We start from the raw sequence: 17,423 nt of genomic DNA, 5'->3' as shown, positions 1-17,423 counted from the left end.
ACTAGCCCCCATTAATAAATAATATTAGTTTTAGTAACAATTTGTAAACACTATCTCCTCAATATTCCCAGTAGAGTACTGAATTCTATGCTGAGTGTTACTCTCGTTTACAATTAAACACTATGATCTTTTGTTTACAATTAAACACCATGAACCCAATACACAAATATATAACCAGGAAGATATCAACCATTGGCGCGCTTAAGTTCATGATTCATAACCACAATTATAAGAACCTCTTATGCTAAAGGACAATTCGAGTTCTATTAAATAGAATCTTGTGCTTCATCAGATAGTATTTACTTATGTAATACTCTTGTGTGATCATGTTCAATGCACACACTATGTGTGCACTCACACTTGTATTTTTAGAATCCCCATTCAGAAGAATACATTAGTGTGAAGATCACATAAATAGGATGTCTAGACTTATCCCTAATTAAGAACAAATTTAGGTGAAAACCTAAATGCAACCATAGTAGATTTAGATCCTCTCTAGCCAGGGAGTGGTTGGAGAGGGACCAGTAAGACACAAAACAGGAGAGGAAACAAGGGGTTTTACTTTCTCTCTCCTATTTTGAGTCTTGCTAGATCCCTCTCCAACCACCCCAAACTGGAGAGGATTATGATGCAATTATAGCCCATTAATAATCATGTATAATTAAATAATCTAAATACTAAATAAAAAATGAATTAGATGGACATATTTCTGACATCAATGACAATCATATCAACAAAATGCCTAGTTCTGTCCCAAGTTGCAATTACTTTAATGGATATATAAACTAGGACAATAATCATCATAATAAATAAATATAAATTATTAATATTAAATAATTTAATTGTACATACACGTATACACACATATATCCAACAACATGTAATAGAGTCCCGTCCAATTCGTTCAAAAGACCAGAGAGCTATACTGTCAAAACATTCAAGGAGCGTTACTGAGCAATTTCAATCATCCATAAAAAAGGGCAATTCATACTCTAATGGAGAAGTGCTCAGTTGGTCAAGTAAAAGAGATGGTCGAGATGGAGAAGCTGACAAATTACATTGGTAATCTCGAGTATACAAACCCATGTAATTTCCTGATAGCACAATAATGGGTCTACGTGTATGTCCCACTCTCTTGAAGCTTGAGAGGTTTAGGTTTGTTGAAGTTGGGCATTTGTGAAAATACCTTTTGTGGTGCAAAAAGCTCTTGACTTGAGAAAGAAACCTAGCAAACAATCACACAAGATGAGGAATTTAACAAGGTTCGACAAGATTGCTTGCATCCACCCAAAGGAATTAGCGACTTTCCACTATACCTGAAAAACTCTCTACGCCACTCTCCACCTCAGAAAGTGATTCCCTTTGCTTTTGTCTAGGGTTTTCTACACAAAGACAATATATAAAAAACCCTAAAAACCTAATCCCCACACAATTGCAATTATACCTTGTAAATGTGATGGATCCCCTTTTAGTGGATATTCCGAAGATGTTGCTCTGACTTTTGTGTTTTACATCTTTTTACTTCTTCATTTTTCTCTCATTACCTTTTACTACATGTTCTTCTCTTAGTATTTATGTTTCTATTGGATGCTTGTAGCCAACCCATTTAGTTGAGATAAGGTTATGGTTGTTTGTTGTTTTTGTGCATATGATGGAGCCCAAATTCGACCCAATTACAAATACATATTAATTATAATTATATGGACCAGTATAGAATATAACACACCCAACCTTAACAATCTCTACCTTGGCTTGGATTTTGTAATACACCTTAAAGAAGACTGGTGTTGATGTTGTTTCTACAAACTCTACCATTGTCTCTGCATATCTGCCATACCCAACTGACATGACCTATTCCCCCATCTCGGATATCCTTGCATGACTGTTGTACCCAAACCATCAAAACCCACACCCTCATGCAAGATGTCCATCCTTGCATGACCGGGATGCCCATATCTACATAGCCCACATCCCCATCCGGGATGTCCTGTACAGCAGAGTGTTGTTGCACGATGTGATGCGGCTCCACCTCTCCTACCGTTGCAACCCACTCCGAGAGATCACTATCGCCCACCAAATCCACAAAGACGTACACCCACTTCTTTCTAAACTTGTATTTGTTCATCGCCTGAACCACTTGCAATCTTTGTTATCCATCTGTACCTTTTGTCCATGTTCTAATAGTAGTTTCACTTGTTTCTACACTTCCTACTGGTTTGTATAAATTTTCTATAAATTTTCATCCATCTGTTTTACTCGACATGTGCCCTCTATGCCCGCTATATCAACCTTAACAATCCTAATTATTGTTGATCATACATAAGCCTACACAAACTATACCAAAAGAGTGGAATTTGTCTGATCCTTCAATTCCACTATATTCGGAACGCCAAACAAACCTTAGGAATACCTAAGTTCTATACCACACCCTCTGTACAAAGCTAGAATATTTGGACAAGATCAGACCTATATAGTATCGATAAAAAAAATTAGTTTTTTTTTTCTTCCCTTTCTCTATACGATGCACACAACTTGTTTTTGAACCAATCGTGGGAATCAATGAATCATATCCTCTCTAGCCTTTAGGTGTCCTAGCACTTATCCAACAACTAGGAGGACCTATGGGTGAATGCCCATATGTTAGGATGCATGCCTGAGTCCTCTCAACCGTCAGATGCCATGTTGGTGGCTGTAGAGGATATGAATATGGTTATTATTACAAACCCACTTTTGCCTTTTTTATTTTTTTGTAATGATTACTCAGCTCCTTTAATTTCTCTCCATCATGGTCACCGTACTGAATCTGTTCTTCGCCTCTTCTCAATTGAATCGGACAATAGAAAAAAAAATTCATTGCTGTACGACGAGGGAAAAAAATCTACCTAGCGATCTCTATTTTCAAATCTGAATCAAAGCAGAATTGTATTTGAGAATTGTACTTTTTCTATTCTCCTTGCACACCATCTTTTTCTTAGATTTTTGTGCACACCCTTCAACAATATGTCTAAGCCACTTTAATATCATTTTTTGAGAATGAATGTGCAACCACGAAGAAGAAACCAATAAAAAAAATCATATACGATGAAGAATTTAATGTGGTTAGATAAGATTTTTTACATCCATAGAATCAGATATTTTTCATTATAGCTGAAGAACTCTCTACACCATTCTTTAAAACCCTATTCCCCAAACAATTACAATTATAGCCTATACATGGAATGGACCCCCAACTAGACCCAATCACAAATATAGATCAATTATAATTATATGGACATGTACAAAATACAAGACACAACCAACCCCAAAAATTTGTTTAAGCAGAGCTTAGATGAGAGGACTGAGTTTCCCTTCATGTGCATAGAGTATATCTAAATCCATATGATCAGACCTAAATGAATTGAGAAAGGGTATCCAGACATTGACAATAAGAGGTGGGAGTTAATAATAACATTTATTATTCTAAGAATTCATTCTAAACATCAAATCAGCATGGCTCTTATCATCGCTTAGGTTTTCATAATCTAGTATAGATGGAGCAAGAAATTTTGGATAAAGGGCAAGAGAGGCACAAGTAAATGCCAGTGTGGGGTAGCCGCTTGATGTATCTAGGTGTTTCTTGTGCCAACATGGTAGTGATTTTTTTCTCTTTTTCTTTTGAAAACCAAGGATTTTTAGATAAGATGATTGGGCTTGACCATTTTTTTTTGGGTAGGCAGGTGATTGGGCTTGACCATTCTTTAAGGTTTTTTGCAAACTCTGGCTAGTGGTCCACTTTTTTTTTTTTTTTTTTTTTTTTTTTTTTTCTTTTACCTACTAGATGCCAGTGGGGCTAATGACCATTAACTCCTACACACACCCACCACACACATTTGAATATGATAGAATTCAATCCTACAGCCTCCTCCTTTGAACGCCAACTCTTTAATCCTAAACTTTCACCACCAGGCTAAGTTAGCGTTCATGAATGTCATGATAATTTCAATTATTGAATAGAGAGGACAATCTGCATAAGTTATTGCCAAATTTTAAAACTTAATTTACTCAATTATCCACTCGACTATTAGCATATTTCTCCTTAAATTGATGTACACTTCAAAGAAAAAAAATACAAATACAAATACATTCTTGTGCATTATTTTGGTAGTCCTCCATGAAAGAAAAAGAGAAAAAAAAAAGGCGTATCTAGTAGCGTGCCGTTACGCATAGAGTCTCACATAAGGGAGTGGTGAGAAGTCCATCCTCCCCATTGGTTGGATGCCTTAACAATAAAATTTTCTTCATGATAATGAATTTTTTAAGCTTTTGGTTTTTTACACTCTCTCTTTGATATTACTTTTTTTATTTTTTTTTTAACACAAAGATAAAAAAAAATGTTTTTTGGCGTATGCATTTTGATACCATTTATGGACGTTATTTTTATTTTAAAAATAAAAAGTGGGGAAAAAAAACGAGGTTTACTGTAGCAGCTAAATTTCGTCCCTTCTCTACCTTTTGCTTATAAAAGCTGAAAATCCGTTGAGCCTGAAGTAGGGGTGTCAATCAGTCGGTCCAGCTCGATTTGGTCCGGGTTGAGTCAGTTTCGATGTGGGAAAGCTGAAACCGAAACCGAACCAATAAAGAAATTTCGGTTTTGATTTGGTTTTGGTTTCGGTGCGGTTTGGTTTCGATTTATCTTCGGTTTCTTAAATCGATTTGTAACCGGGTTGGTTTTGGTTTTTGGTCCAGTTTGGATTCGACATTCCATACAAATGTATACAAAACTATGCAAATTTTGATTTTTTTTAATGAATTTTGGAGTCTTTCGGTTTCTTACCGGTTTGGTTTCAGTTTCGGTCTGAGTTTTGAGCCGGTTTCGGTTTGGTTTTGGGTTCATCCGGTTTCCGATGTGATTCGATTTGGTTTTGGGATTGCAATACTCCAAATCAAACCGAACCAATAAGACTTCGATTCGATTCGGTCCGATCCGTGTTATTATCGATTTGATCCGATCGATTTTACCGGTTCGATTTAGGGATTGACACCCCTAGCCTGAAGGCTGAAACACAGCGCAAAAGCTGCAGTCTCCATTTCACCCCCCAACTCCTCTCTTCATCTGTCTCTACCTCTGAAATCTATTGGAAGTCGCGAACATCGTCAGCAGAGACCACAGCAGGTATACTCTCTCTCTCATTCAGCTTTCTTTTCCGACAATGACCGGCGATGCTTGTGGCTCCATTATCTTCTCCCTCACCCTTTTCTGCTTCGGTATTTTCCCCTTCTCTATTTCACTCTCCCATCTCTCACTCTCTCTATATTTCCCGCTCAACAGCCCCCTTTCTCCCTCTCACCCTTCTTTCCATCTCTGACTACGACGACCATTCGTCTCCGTCTCTCTGTCGCTCTCTTCCCCTCTCCGACTACGGCAATCATCGTCTTCCTTACTCCCTCCCTTCATCTCTCTCTCTCTCTTTCTCTCTGTGACTGTCCCTCTCTGTTTCTCTGATGGTCCCTCTTTCCCTCTCTTTATTTCATGTGCATTTGCAGAATTTTTCTTTTTTGGTTCATAAACCACTGACCAATCTCCCTCTCACTCATTTGCAGGGTAATTGCTTGAGAATTTTACCATCCGAGATCTAGAAGTTGCCAACACCAGGTAATTTAAATCGACTTCTATCTTGTCCAATTTTGTTTTATTTTGGCCGGTTGGATATGCTGATCTGTTAAACAGTAGTTCAATGAAGTTTAAGAAAGGGTTAATTTTCATCCGGGTTAGTCATGAACTCTTGATGTATTTGAATATTATGTGTTGGAAGCACTGGTAATATGATAAATGTTGTTTCCTGTGTTCTTTTTTTATTTTTTTCACAAATGCTGATTTGAATTAATTTTGGATGTTGGGTATGTTTAAGTCTTGATTTGATATAGATGTTGAATTGAAAACTCATTGTAACACTGATAATATGATATATGCTATAGCCTTGAGTAGTAACAGATCTATTTGCTTTAAAAGAACAGAAGAAATGGGGTTTTCTACTGTACCTATTGATAATGAAGTGGTCTCATATATCAGGGATAAGCAGGTTTGCTACCATACTGATTGGCCAGTTTTATCAAAATTCTCTGTGACATCCAATCAGACCAGATTAGGTTCTCTGTGATTTAGATGCACATTCTCTTTGATTTTACTGGTTCTGAAATTTTAGTTACGTCTTGAGATTATATATAATGTGGTTCACAAATTGAAAAGGACCAGGACCAGCTAGATTCACCACTATTTTTGCTTGTCAAATGTGGCATTAGAACTTTAACTTTTACCTAAAATAAAACCAATTTAGAAACTAATTCTAGGTAAGCAAAATGTAATAGGTAACTCTAACTTACCTTTATGCTCTAGACATATAAGGACTTATTTTCTGTCTTTAGTTCCTCTCAACCTTAATCTGAAGAGGATAAAACATTTTATAATTCTTGTATTTTCATGTTACATCTTCTGATTATTTATTTCAGATAGATCATGGAAAGGGGATGGAAGTAGGTATGAAGGGTGAGGTAAAGGATCTAAGAGATCACTAAAACATCTTAAAGAGATTTTTGTACAGAATACTATCAATGTTTAAAAACTAACAAATTCTCCCTACTTCCGAAATGATCAAAATACTTTAGTACTGAGAACTTCACCTCTGCCTGCTTGCCTTCCACGGTACAAAAAGTAAACTGCATTGGGCTGATGCAAGCCCATCGGAATTTTCATTTAAAATTTTCTTATGTGGAGGATGTTAAGATATGTACCACGATATGGTGAGTGGCCCTATCGTGGATGAATTTTACTTCCTTGCTTTAGTTTATTTCTTTCTCTAGTTAGGATAGATCTCTACTTACTAATTAGGATAGACTTCCTATTTTGTCTTGCTTGTGGCACAAGGATTTAGTTTCCTAGTTTGATTGTACTACTTTGGGTGTTAATAAATATTGATGGTAGGGGGGGACTGGAGAACATACTCGGCTGCTGCCCTCTTGCAGTCTCTCTTCTTCTTCTCTCTTAATCTCTTTCTCTCTTCTCTTACTCTCTCAAGTTACTGGTTACAGATCTTGGTTTTCTAACATGGTATCAGAGCCAGGTTGCCAGTAATTACTGATTCTCTCCCTGATTTCCGGTTTGAGAGTCGTTTCAGGGTTCACTGGTTTACGGTGAAGCCCTAGTTCATCCAAAAAGAAGAAAGAACTAGGGTTTCCTTGAAGTTTCGCATGGTTTCTTTTCTTCTCTGTTTTGAGTCTCTTTTAGGGTTCTTCGTTTATGGTGTACAACCACTTAATTGCTGCCCTACATGTTTCTAAACCTATGTGACCTTGTATTTTCCTTCGTATCTGTGTTTACAAAGGCAGGCTTGCTGCTATTTATCCCTTGCAACTGCTGCTGAGATAGATCTCCCTATGGCCTACGGATGTGCTTCTTAAATATTTCTGCCTGTGCTGAGCTTGCGGCTGGGATTAATCTTCTCTGCACAAGGTTCTGGTTTTTTTTTTCTATCATGTGCATGGAAATTTTTTACCTGCAATTTGGATCTAAGAATGTTGCAGCCCTGTTCCTGCGGTACTATGGCTGCTCCCAAATCAGATTTCTCATCCTTTCCTGAACTTTCGAGTCCAACTGAGGTTGTTTTGGTGAGTTCTCTCCTTTTTTTCTGGTTGTCTCTATCAGCCTCTGTTCTGGGCAGCAGTTGCAGCCCTTTTGGGAGTGGATCGATCTCCGTCATCCCTTCTTCTTTCTTCCTCATATTTTGGGCATTGGGTCCTCACCCTAGGGTGACCTGAATCTTGTGTTTCTTTCCCTTAGTTTCATCCCTGCTGTGAGAGCTTAACCAGCAACATAACTAGAACTATGCCTACCGCCCCTTGTGATTTCAGAATCTCAATCTGAACATAATCTTGATATTTTGGGTTTTATTTTGGAGAGTTTGATAGAGCTGGAAGGTGCGAACCGTCGCCTGAAAGTTCAGACCAATACGAGGCCAAGCCAGCTCTCTCTCTCTCTCAGCCTTGTTGATCTTCCACCTGGGTATTCTGATTTCTGTTTAGAGGATGAAGACAACCCCAACAAGAGATCGTGGGTTGGCATTACTCCCTTATTTCTTATTTCCATATTTTGCCCCTCATTTCTCCTCTTTATTACACCTTGCTCTTAGCTTCCAGGTTTACCCCTCCCATTACCACTAAGTCCTCTTGTCCTTATTTTACTTTCCATTCCCAATTTACCCTTTGGCCTTGGATTGTGCTTTTATGTGAAGTTCAATTTATTTACGGTTTTATCATCCTTCCTTTGTAATTTGGTTTTTTGATACTTAAGTGGATCCGTAATTGTGGTCAGTGATGGGTTTTAAACCTGAGATTGATGGAGTAATTACAAAATTACTATTGGACATATATATCTACCAAATTATTGCTGTGGTCGGCTCGGGATCGCCTCAATTTGGAATTTTATAGTTTTTGGGAAATTGCCATTTGCATGTGTGACAATTGGAGTTCTCTATTCAGATTTGCAACCATCAGGGGGAGATTGGAAATTCTTTTCTTGTGTTGCTCTTGATTATGGGATTATACGTGCTGCTCATCCTTTGAGATGCTAATTATTGGACATTGTATGTCCACTTGTAATGCTACACGTGAGGGGGAGATTGGAGTTCTTATCTACTCAATTGCAGTTCTTATATTATCTGCTTTATTCTGCTACTTGTTTACCCCCGCACCCGATGCTACTACTTGCTTACCTTGGCACCTGATGCTGCTATTTACTTACCCTGGCACCTTGATGCTGCTACTTGCTTACCTCAGCACTTGATGCTGCTACTTGCTTACCTTGGCACCTGTTGCTGCTACTTGCTTACCTCGGCACCTGATGCTGCTACTTGCTTACCCCGGCACCTGATGCTGCTACTTGCTTACCCCGGCACCTGATGCTGCTACTTGCTTACCTCGGCACCTAATGCTGCTACGTGCTTACCTCGGCACTTAATGCTGCTACTTGCTTACCTTGGCACCCTGATGTTGCCTCTTGGTCCCCGACAACCTGATGTCGATATATGCTTGCCCCTGCAACCTGTTGTTGCTACTTCCTACCTACTACCTGCCTTCCTTGGGAAGCGCCTATGATGTTACTGACTTTATGATATGGATGATTGGAGTTCTCTCTGTGCTCTCTAGCGTCTACAACAACTACTCAAGACCGGTGTTATGTTTAATTTTCTATTCTTGTTGGTCCAAGCTGGAAGTTTTCTTTTGATAGATGTATACTCCAGCTTGAGGGGGAGTGTTAAGATATGTACCACAACATGGGGAGTGGCCCTATCGTGAATGAGTTTTACTTCCTTGCTTTAATTATTTCTTTCCCTAGTTAGGATAGATCTCTACTTACTAATTAGGATAGACTTCCTATTTTGTCTTGCTTGTGGCACAAGGACTTATTTTCCTAGTTTGATTGTACTACTTTGGGTGTTAATAAATATTGATGGTTGGGGGGGACTGAAGAACATACTCGGCTGCTCCCCTCTTGCAGTCTCTCTTCTCTCTCTTCTCTTCTTCTCTCTTAATCTCTTTCTCTCTTCTCTTACTCTCTCAAGTTACTGGTTACAGATCTTGGTTTTCTAACAGAGGAACATGTTTGTGCTTCCATCAAAAGAAGAAAAGTGGTTATCATATGCATTGGATGCTCCTGCATGAAAGTTGTTAATGTTGTTCAAAGTGAAGATCTTGGTCAGCCAGAATAAAGGTCAATGGACTCAGTGTAAGCCTAAGGTGTGTTTGGAATCTTCCGTGTGACCAAAAGGAATTTGATGCCATACAGGCGATGAGTCAATATCGAAAAGATTCCCCCAAACTATATTTTTGAGCAAAGCTATCTTATAGGCAGTCTATAGTGGCTGCATCAAGCTTCCACATGACTGAAATATGGAATTCATCTAGGCAAGGTATTTCGAAAAACCATTTTCTATAAAGCCTGGAACATTTAATGGGATTTTCCGTTTCTTTTGGTATCTCAATGCTCACAAAAGTTTCTGATACAGTGATTATTGATTCAGAGGTTGTGCTTTTGAGATTTTATGATCATTAATTGTTTGCCCTTTAAAACTTTGGTTGCATTTGGTTGTTTCAAGAGAAAACAAGAATGCGAGGTGGCAGTCTCCCATTATTTTATTACTTCCTTCTTTCATCTTTTCTTTGAGTTTCTTTTCCTGTGTTCACATATGGTTGAGATGCGGATGTGATTATTTGTTTTCTAAGAAGTTCAATTTTTTTTATTGGCTGACTTTTCTTTCAAAAGGCAATGAACGGGCTTGGAGAGAAAGTTTCTTGTCCCAACCCTGTGTGACAAAGCAACCATACCTAGCTTTGGTAGACTGTCTTTTGGTTTTCAAAAAATATTAGGACTTGCATAGGTCTTTTAAACTCTTTGCCCCTACACCTAAACCATCTTCTCTCTGACATACAATTTAGAATAGAATGATCATCTGATGAAGAAGTAGTTAACCGTACAGATTCTCTCTCTCTCTCTCTCTCTTGCTCACAGATTTGATTGTTGGAAGAAGGTTATAATGTCATGTTTTATCCAATCATGTGCCATTTTTACCAGCTAGACATTGTCTTGTATCATCATCAATGGTGCAACTTCATGGCAAAACCAGGAGAGTGCATAAGAAATAACAAAATAATCAGGAGAAGAGGTTTAGAAGGTTGTGCTATTTCTCTCTCTCGAGGCATGAGAGCTACATGAGGAACTGGTACAGAAAGGTTCAAAATTGAGTGCACATTACATTTTGAATGTTTTTCGTGTGGACCCCAGAAAATGTTTTGGGTCATTGGTTATTAAAGCTCTAATATTTGGAGATTGTTGTATATCAATAGATGGTTATAATCCTAATGATTTAATTCTACCGAACCCGCAAGAACTACCTTAAGTTAAAGTAAATTTTTGTTACATTTATTATTATTATTTTTAAATCTTTTTGGGTTTTAATGATGATCAAATTATTTATTTTTTCCATTTTCAGTTATATCTGTGAAAATTTAATATTTACTTAAATATGGCGGAGATAAGCTTGGGCCCACTAATAGATGTTGTGGATGAAGAATGGATGAGAGACACACTTCCGGATGATGGTATTCTGCTGCATTATATCTTTATGATTATTTATTTGGGGGAAGTGTTTCTTGTGGGGGGAGTGCGGTTACTGCGCGTGCGGCCAAACGAGAGCGCACGAGGAAACATCCACAGAGATGTCATTTTCCCTTTCATGGGGAGTGGGCTGATCATTTTTGCCCCCCCCCCCCCCAAAAAAAAAAAAAAGAGTCTGGGCAAGGGCCACACTCCCCCCTAGAGACTTTTTCCCATTTCTATTGGCTTGCCAAATCTTTATTTTTTGTTTCTCCCTTCTAGCTGTTGTTGGCTTCTATTTGTTCTTGAAGGACATTTAATAAGTATGCGCATATGTTGCAGATCTTTTATTACCACCAGTAATGGAGGCCCGGACTGACGATACCGAAGACACAAGTATGCCTCTAAACATTCCCATGCTGGATTGAATTAATAAGATTGTACAACACTGTTGTATTTGCTTGAATGGTTTTTTTTATAGTATACATTGCTGTATTTGCTCGAATGATTTTTTGATAGTATTCTATATTGCTTCATTGCTTCTTTACTTATCTTTACTTTCCCCATAAATCTCCGAAATCAAGGATTTGGTGATGTAGAGTTGAAGACCTACAAGCTTTGGAATTCGGAAGAACCAGGCCTAATGTGGCCTGGATTTGTTTATGTTCTGTTCTTTTAGGATTGGGTCAGTCTTGGGTCAATCCTGGTTCAATACTTCAACCAGATTAGTTCATCCTCAGTAATTGACTTGTTTTATTTTATTGTTATTTAAGCATTATTATGACTTCATAGTTCACACGTGGACTAGGTTTGTAGGTCTCGGTTGTGCCACTGGTTTTGCCCAGGCAAAAAATTGAGATCTCGATGATGCCTCTGCGAAACCTGGTATTTTTTGCCAAGACAACTTGGGGATGGGCTTCGGTGGCCATATGGACTTTTTAGCCCTGAAACTTATCATCTAGCCTAATATAGGTCTAAACACAGTGAAAACCTTAGATTTTTTAAAATCAAACCCCAAATGGTACTTGGACTTTGACCCTAGGTTGGTAGTTTATGGTGTAGGTGAGCTCTACCCTTAAGGCTATTCCACACAACATCTAGTACTTTTAAAACACATATAATTCAATTAAAAGTGTAAATAAGCATAAGGAATTTCAGGATAAGTAGTGCAACCTCCTGGAACCCTATTACTCGAATTGAATTTATTAAGTAGGCCTGAAGAAATACTTTGTCCATGATGCAACCATGGAGCTGCATGAAGAAGCAATAGAGGCCAAGAGTACATCCAAAAGCCCTTAGGAGATCGGCTAGGATCAAGAACCGAGCTTACAAACAGCCCAGGCTGCATGCCACATCAGCAAGGTCTCTTTCCCCTTCTCCACGCCTCTGGTAGAAGGCTGGAATGGAGAACATGAATAAGTCCCCTCCAAATATTTCCTATTTTTGAGGATCTCAAGTGATTGCATTGAGAATTAATTCTTTCCTATTTTGAAGCAAGGATTTGCTACTCTTTTGGAATTTGGAAAACCAGCCTTGCACTACAGTTTGGAGATTTTAATCCCACAGAATATTGTTTATTTGGAAGGAAATCCATTATCTATTTGGTAGGAATACAAAATGGATTATCACTTAACCATCAAGCAAGACAACCAAGATCATCCAAGCTTGGACAACGAGGGATGATTGTGGCAGTCAACATTCCTTGTTTTAATTATTATTTTTTTTAAGAAATAATTTGTCAAGGATCTTATCTCGTTTGGGGGTACTTTGATGAGGTTGTTATTGCTTTGATCTTTCATTCTCAGCCGTAGGATTATAAGGGTAGGGCTTAAGAATTAGTATCTTTATGTTTCGATTTAAATGTAACTTGGTTAAGGAATCAGTAGAGATTTTGATTAATGAATTAGCTAATTCTGAGTTTCATTGGAGACCTGGAAGAGTCTCCACACATAACCTAGAAGAGTTACAACGTAGTCTTGAAGAACGACGAGTCTTGTGTTTTCCCTTCTCATTTGTGATCACACATCAATCTTGGTGTAGGTAACCTTGAACTCACGTTTGCAAGGACTGCATTAGTCCATCTCTTGTTAATGTCCTCATCCTTTACAAGTACTCCACCATCGTCACTTTTAATACATCTAACATGATCGAAATCTCTAATCTTTCTTTTTCTCATTTTAGTTATCCTATAGATAGCTTTTTCCCCATCTTTTGTGTTCAAATTATTATAGAGATCTTCCTGTTTCTCGCCCCTGCTTTGCCCATAGTCTTCTTAGTCCTTTGCCATGTCTTAAAACTAGCTTTCTTAGTCTTAATGGCAGGTTGGACCTCCTCATCCCACCACAAGTCTCCCAAAAGGCATGGCGTATACCTTTCAATTTCCCTATAACCTCTTTAGCAACCTTCTTAATACAAGCCGACATCTCGTTCCAGACATGGTTCGAAATCTTGCCAGAATCTTGGTGAATTTTCGGTAATTTTGGCCTCTTTTTTTTGTTGAAACGAAACATGCTATGAAATACTATTTGTACACCAACTCGGTCAAAATTTTGGTATCTCGGTTGAGATTTCGGTATCGTCTCGGTGAGATACCGAAATGGTACAAAGCAAGGCATATAAATACTTGGTCTCGGTGAGACATTTCGACTCCGTCTTGCTTGTCTCAACCATTTTGGTGAAATCTCGGTGAAAGCTGCAATTGTTACACAAATCCCTCCTATTGGCCTCTAATTAGCCACATTATCACACATTTTGACTTCCAAATCTCTCCTACAAGAAGATCTACACAAGCTTAGGAAAGGTAAAGTTCTTTCTCCAAAACCATTTTTTTTTTAAATAATACATAAATGCGTGTTGAGTGTTTCTAGATTTTTTATATGTTAGACACTAGAGGCCGATCTATGACCTCACAGAGTCGGAATTTTTTTTTTGGTACATAAATATATATATATATATATATATATATTTTTGGTTTAAATATTCATTTTTCATTAACATAAATTGTTACTTTTTATGATAAATATTGCTTTGATGGATATCAACTATATATATGTTAGTCACTAGTGGTTGTTCTACGACTCCATCAGAGTGAATTCCAGCCGATAATTATTTATTTTAATTTTCAAAAAATATGAAAAATAGATGTGCAACTCTAAAACAATGTCATGTTCTAATATTTTTGCATTTTTATGTTCTAAGCATATTTATTAACCTTAAAATAAGCTACCCACGCCAAATTGATGATTCTGAACCCATCAAAACGAAATGAAATTTCGAACCTTGGTTCCACATCATATTAGTGTCTCCCTCAAAGTCCCACTTTATCAGTACATGAAATCAAGGACTCTCCTTCTAATCTCCACCACCTTATCTTATGGTAAATAGGTTCCCCTATCTTATGTTTTTGCGTAAGGAGGCAAATATCCAAATCCATAGCCTCCATCCATGTATACCTTCATAGCCTCTACATTAGAGGAAGTACTCATGAAATAGGATCCATGCAAAAGGTGATTGGCTGAATATATATAAAGGTGCTGGTTGCCAATTTGACACATTAAGCAAATATAAATATACATATATAGAAGAAATATAATGAAAGGAGCACCTAATGCATTAAATAGACAATCTCAACACTCAAAATAGAGCACATACATGATGCATGGTCGTCCACAAACCAGAAAAAGTTACAAAAAGCGACTCATAACTCACACAAACAAATAGGATGGATTCATGTTCACATGAGAGTGATGTGGATCCGGGTTCCAAAATTCAAAATTGGAATTGGATCGCTTATGGGCCCATTCAAACAATTGATAACTCAAATATAAAGATGTGGCAATTCTGTAATAAGGCTGAATCTAAGAGGGTCAACAAGGAATAAAAGAAGAAAAGGCCGAAAAGGGTTTTGATTTATTGAGTAGGGGTAAACTAGGATGCAAGATAAATTAAAGGGATATGTGTGGTTATAGATAAGAGAGAGGGGCAGTATGGGAAATCAACAATAAGGTAATCATGACAAGATGGGAAGGCTTAAAGACAAAAGGAACCGTGAGGAAAGAAGAGTTGTCTTCTACCTCTAGCACAAGCCAGGGGTGGAAACCAGTTGCAGCTTCGAAGAAGAGAACTTCTTCCCTAGGGCTCTGTTGGATCTAATATTTTAAGGCAAGGTTCCCAAGGCAGAGGCCTCTTGGATGCAGCTAATGGTAACCCAAAAAAGTAAGGTGAGAGAGGATTTGATGACTGAACTTCAACCTGACGGTAGGATAGAAACCAGACTTGGTTTCAGGTTGGAGAACCCACATGAGAAGAAAAATTGGGGGCCAATTCACCCTAGATTACATATCTTCCCAAATAAAATAACTCAATCTTTCTTAAATAAAATAAATCCTAAAACACCAGTTTAGACCGTCTTAGTCAAGATTGCCCGAAGGGTCAACTTGGTTCAGCCTCGATTCTCCATCAGGAAGGTTCTAATAAATACATGCACTAGAAAGACAACTTGGAAAGGTTCTAATCAAAACAATGTTTTTTGAGTCTAGTTAAATAACAGCTCAAAAAATGTAAATTGGATCAAACAAAGTGAAGTGATGATAGTGCCATACAAAAGAATAATTAACTCAAGACCTCCCACAAAAGTAGCTCAAAAAACAGTATACACAAGGCACAAAGAAGCAAAGTGGTTACCAGGGATTCCTACCAAATAGAGTCTACGAAGATCTTACTAGGGAAGAGACAAGGTGATGTAGGGAGTTCCTAGGTGACTAGGTTTCCTACAAGATTAACTAACTAGGTAGGGTTAACTCAAGGGACTTGGGTAGATAGGACAAAAGAAACTCAGCAAACAAGATTAAGCATGCAAAATAGAATGAGACTAATAAACAAAGTAGCAAAAAACAATAATAATCTAGGCGGAAAAATACATAAACTCTTACTTAAGCTTCAAGTGGGGACATGGGGAAGGGAACAAACGTCATACAAATGTTAGGTTCAGCATAAATCAATCCAGACACCAAATAAGATATGCAAACAATCAATGTCTTCTAGCAGCCAACTAAAATAGAAAATCAGCAAGGTTTTGGAAATATAACAATGTCGAAACGTCTTAAAACAATGGGTAAAAATAGGCATAAACAAAAGGGCAAAGGCTGGTTTCAATGTTAATGGGCTGCAACATATAACAGGGATAAATGGAGGTGGGAGGGGTTTAGTTTAATTATTTACCTTGTTGCTGTCCTGGTCTGAGGAGAAAAGAAGAAGTCGAAGTCCTCCAAAATAAAGAGTTGCAGTCCAACCTACTTGATGAAGAACAACAGTCTCGATTCTCGGAGAAGTTCCAGCAGCAACCAGTTGGGGGTTTTCTCGATGGAGATAATCTCTAATGATGGTGAACAATTTCTGCAATAGGGCAGCAGCAACAGAAAACAGAAAAGAGAGGGATGAAGGATGAGAAAGGGAGAAGGAGAATGAGAGAGAGAGAGCCGTGAGAGAGAGAGGAGGTGAGAAACAGAGGGAGACCGAGAGTGAGAGATGAGAAGAAGGAGAGAGCAGCGAGAGAATCCTTAGGGGGGGTTTGGGGGCTGTTTTGCCTTCAGTAATCTTCATTCATTCATTATTTGGAACCGAGGCCAACGGCCTTACATAAATAAGAGACTAATTACTAAAAAGAAAAGAATATTCTAGGAATGCTATTTCATAAACAAAGAAACTTTCTAAAAAGAAATCAATAGGATATTTACTTGGTTTCCTAATTGACTTAAAGATTCAAATAAACAAAATCCAAGGAAATAAAACTACTAACATATCAGATTTGGTAGGGGCCACACAATCTTGGCAAAGAAAGGAAGGAGAGGACTCGATCCAGCGTTGGGAAGGCTGAATCGAGCCTTCCTTTTCTTTTTTTTTTTTCTTCTTTCTTCTTCTTCCTCCTTCTAATCCTCCAACCACAAAGAAGGTTGGGTCTTCTTCTTCCTTCGGCTGTACGTCTTGATGTCCCCATCACAAGGGTATCTGGCCAATCTCCACAAAGTTGTGTCTAGGGAATCTTATCACATTGATGAACACCCGAAAATAACCTTGGACACTAGAGTCCTGATTGTCTTGGTGTTGTTGATCTGGCCTCTGGCCCTAGACTGTAGGGTGTACAGGGGCTGTGGTGGGAGGGAGTGATGGCAGGAGCTCAGGGGATGGGGATGGGGAGAAAGAGCGTAGATAGAGTTGAGGTTGAGGTTGAGGGAGGGAGATGATTGGGGTGGTATTAGGGAGTGGGTGAGGTCTGAAATCCGACCTTTTTTTTTTTTTC

At 38.2% G+C, this 17,423-nt stretch overlaps 1 protein-coding gene across 3 annotated transcripts in view; it reads left to right on the top strand.

The window, feature by feature from the left end:
• The first annotated feature begins 5,014 nt into the window (after positions 1–5,014).
• Positions 5,015–17,423, top strand: part of LOC122093923 (anaphase-promoting complex subunit 13) — a 14,214-nt gene continuing 1,805 nt past the window's right edge. Inside the window, exons 1-5 of one of the 3 annotated variants that reach the window (XM_042664485.1) lie at positions 5,015–5,152; positions 5,581–5,632; positions 9,607–9,768; positions 11,022–11,130; positions 11,468–11,521. In XM_042664485.1, the coding sequence (XP_042520419.1) occupies positions 11,055–11,130; positions 11,468–11,521 (130 nt within the window). In that variant the 5' untranslated portion in view covers positions 5,015–5,152; positions 5,581–5,632; positions 9,607–9,768; positions 11,022–11,054. Of the gene's footprint in view, positions 5,153–5,580; positions 5,633–9,606; positions 9,769–9,798; positions 9,942–11,021; positions 11,131–11,467; positions 11,522–17,423 lie in introns of those variants that run through there. The other 2 variants (XM_042664478.1, XM_042664488.1) reach the window with 2 other exon arrangements.

The sequence above is a fragment of the Macadamia integrifolia genome, chromosome 2 (assembly GCF_013358625.1).
Source record: "Macadamia integrifolia cultivar HAES 741 chromosome 2, SCU_Mint_v3, whole genome shotgun sequence".
Taxonomy (NCBI): Eukaryota; Viridiplantae; Streptophyta; class Magnoliopsida; order Proteales; family Proteaceae; genus Macadamia; species Macadamia integrifolia.
This window is presented reverse-complemented; position numbering and strand designations above follow the sequence as displayed.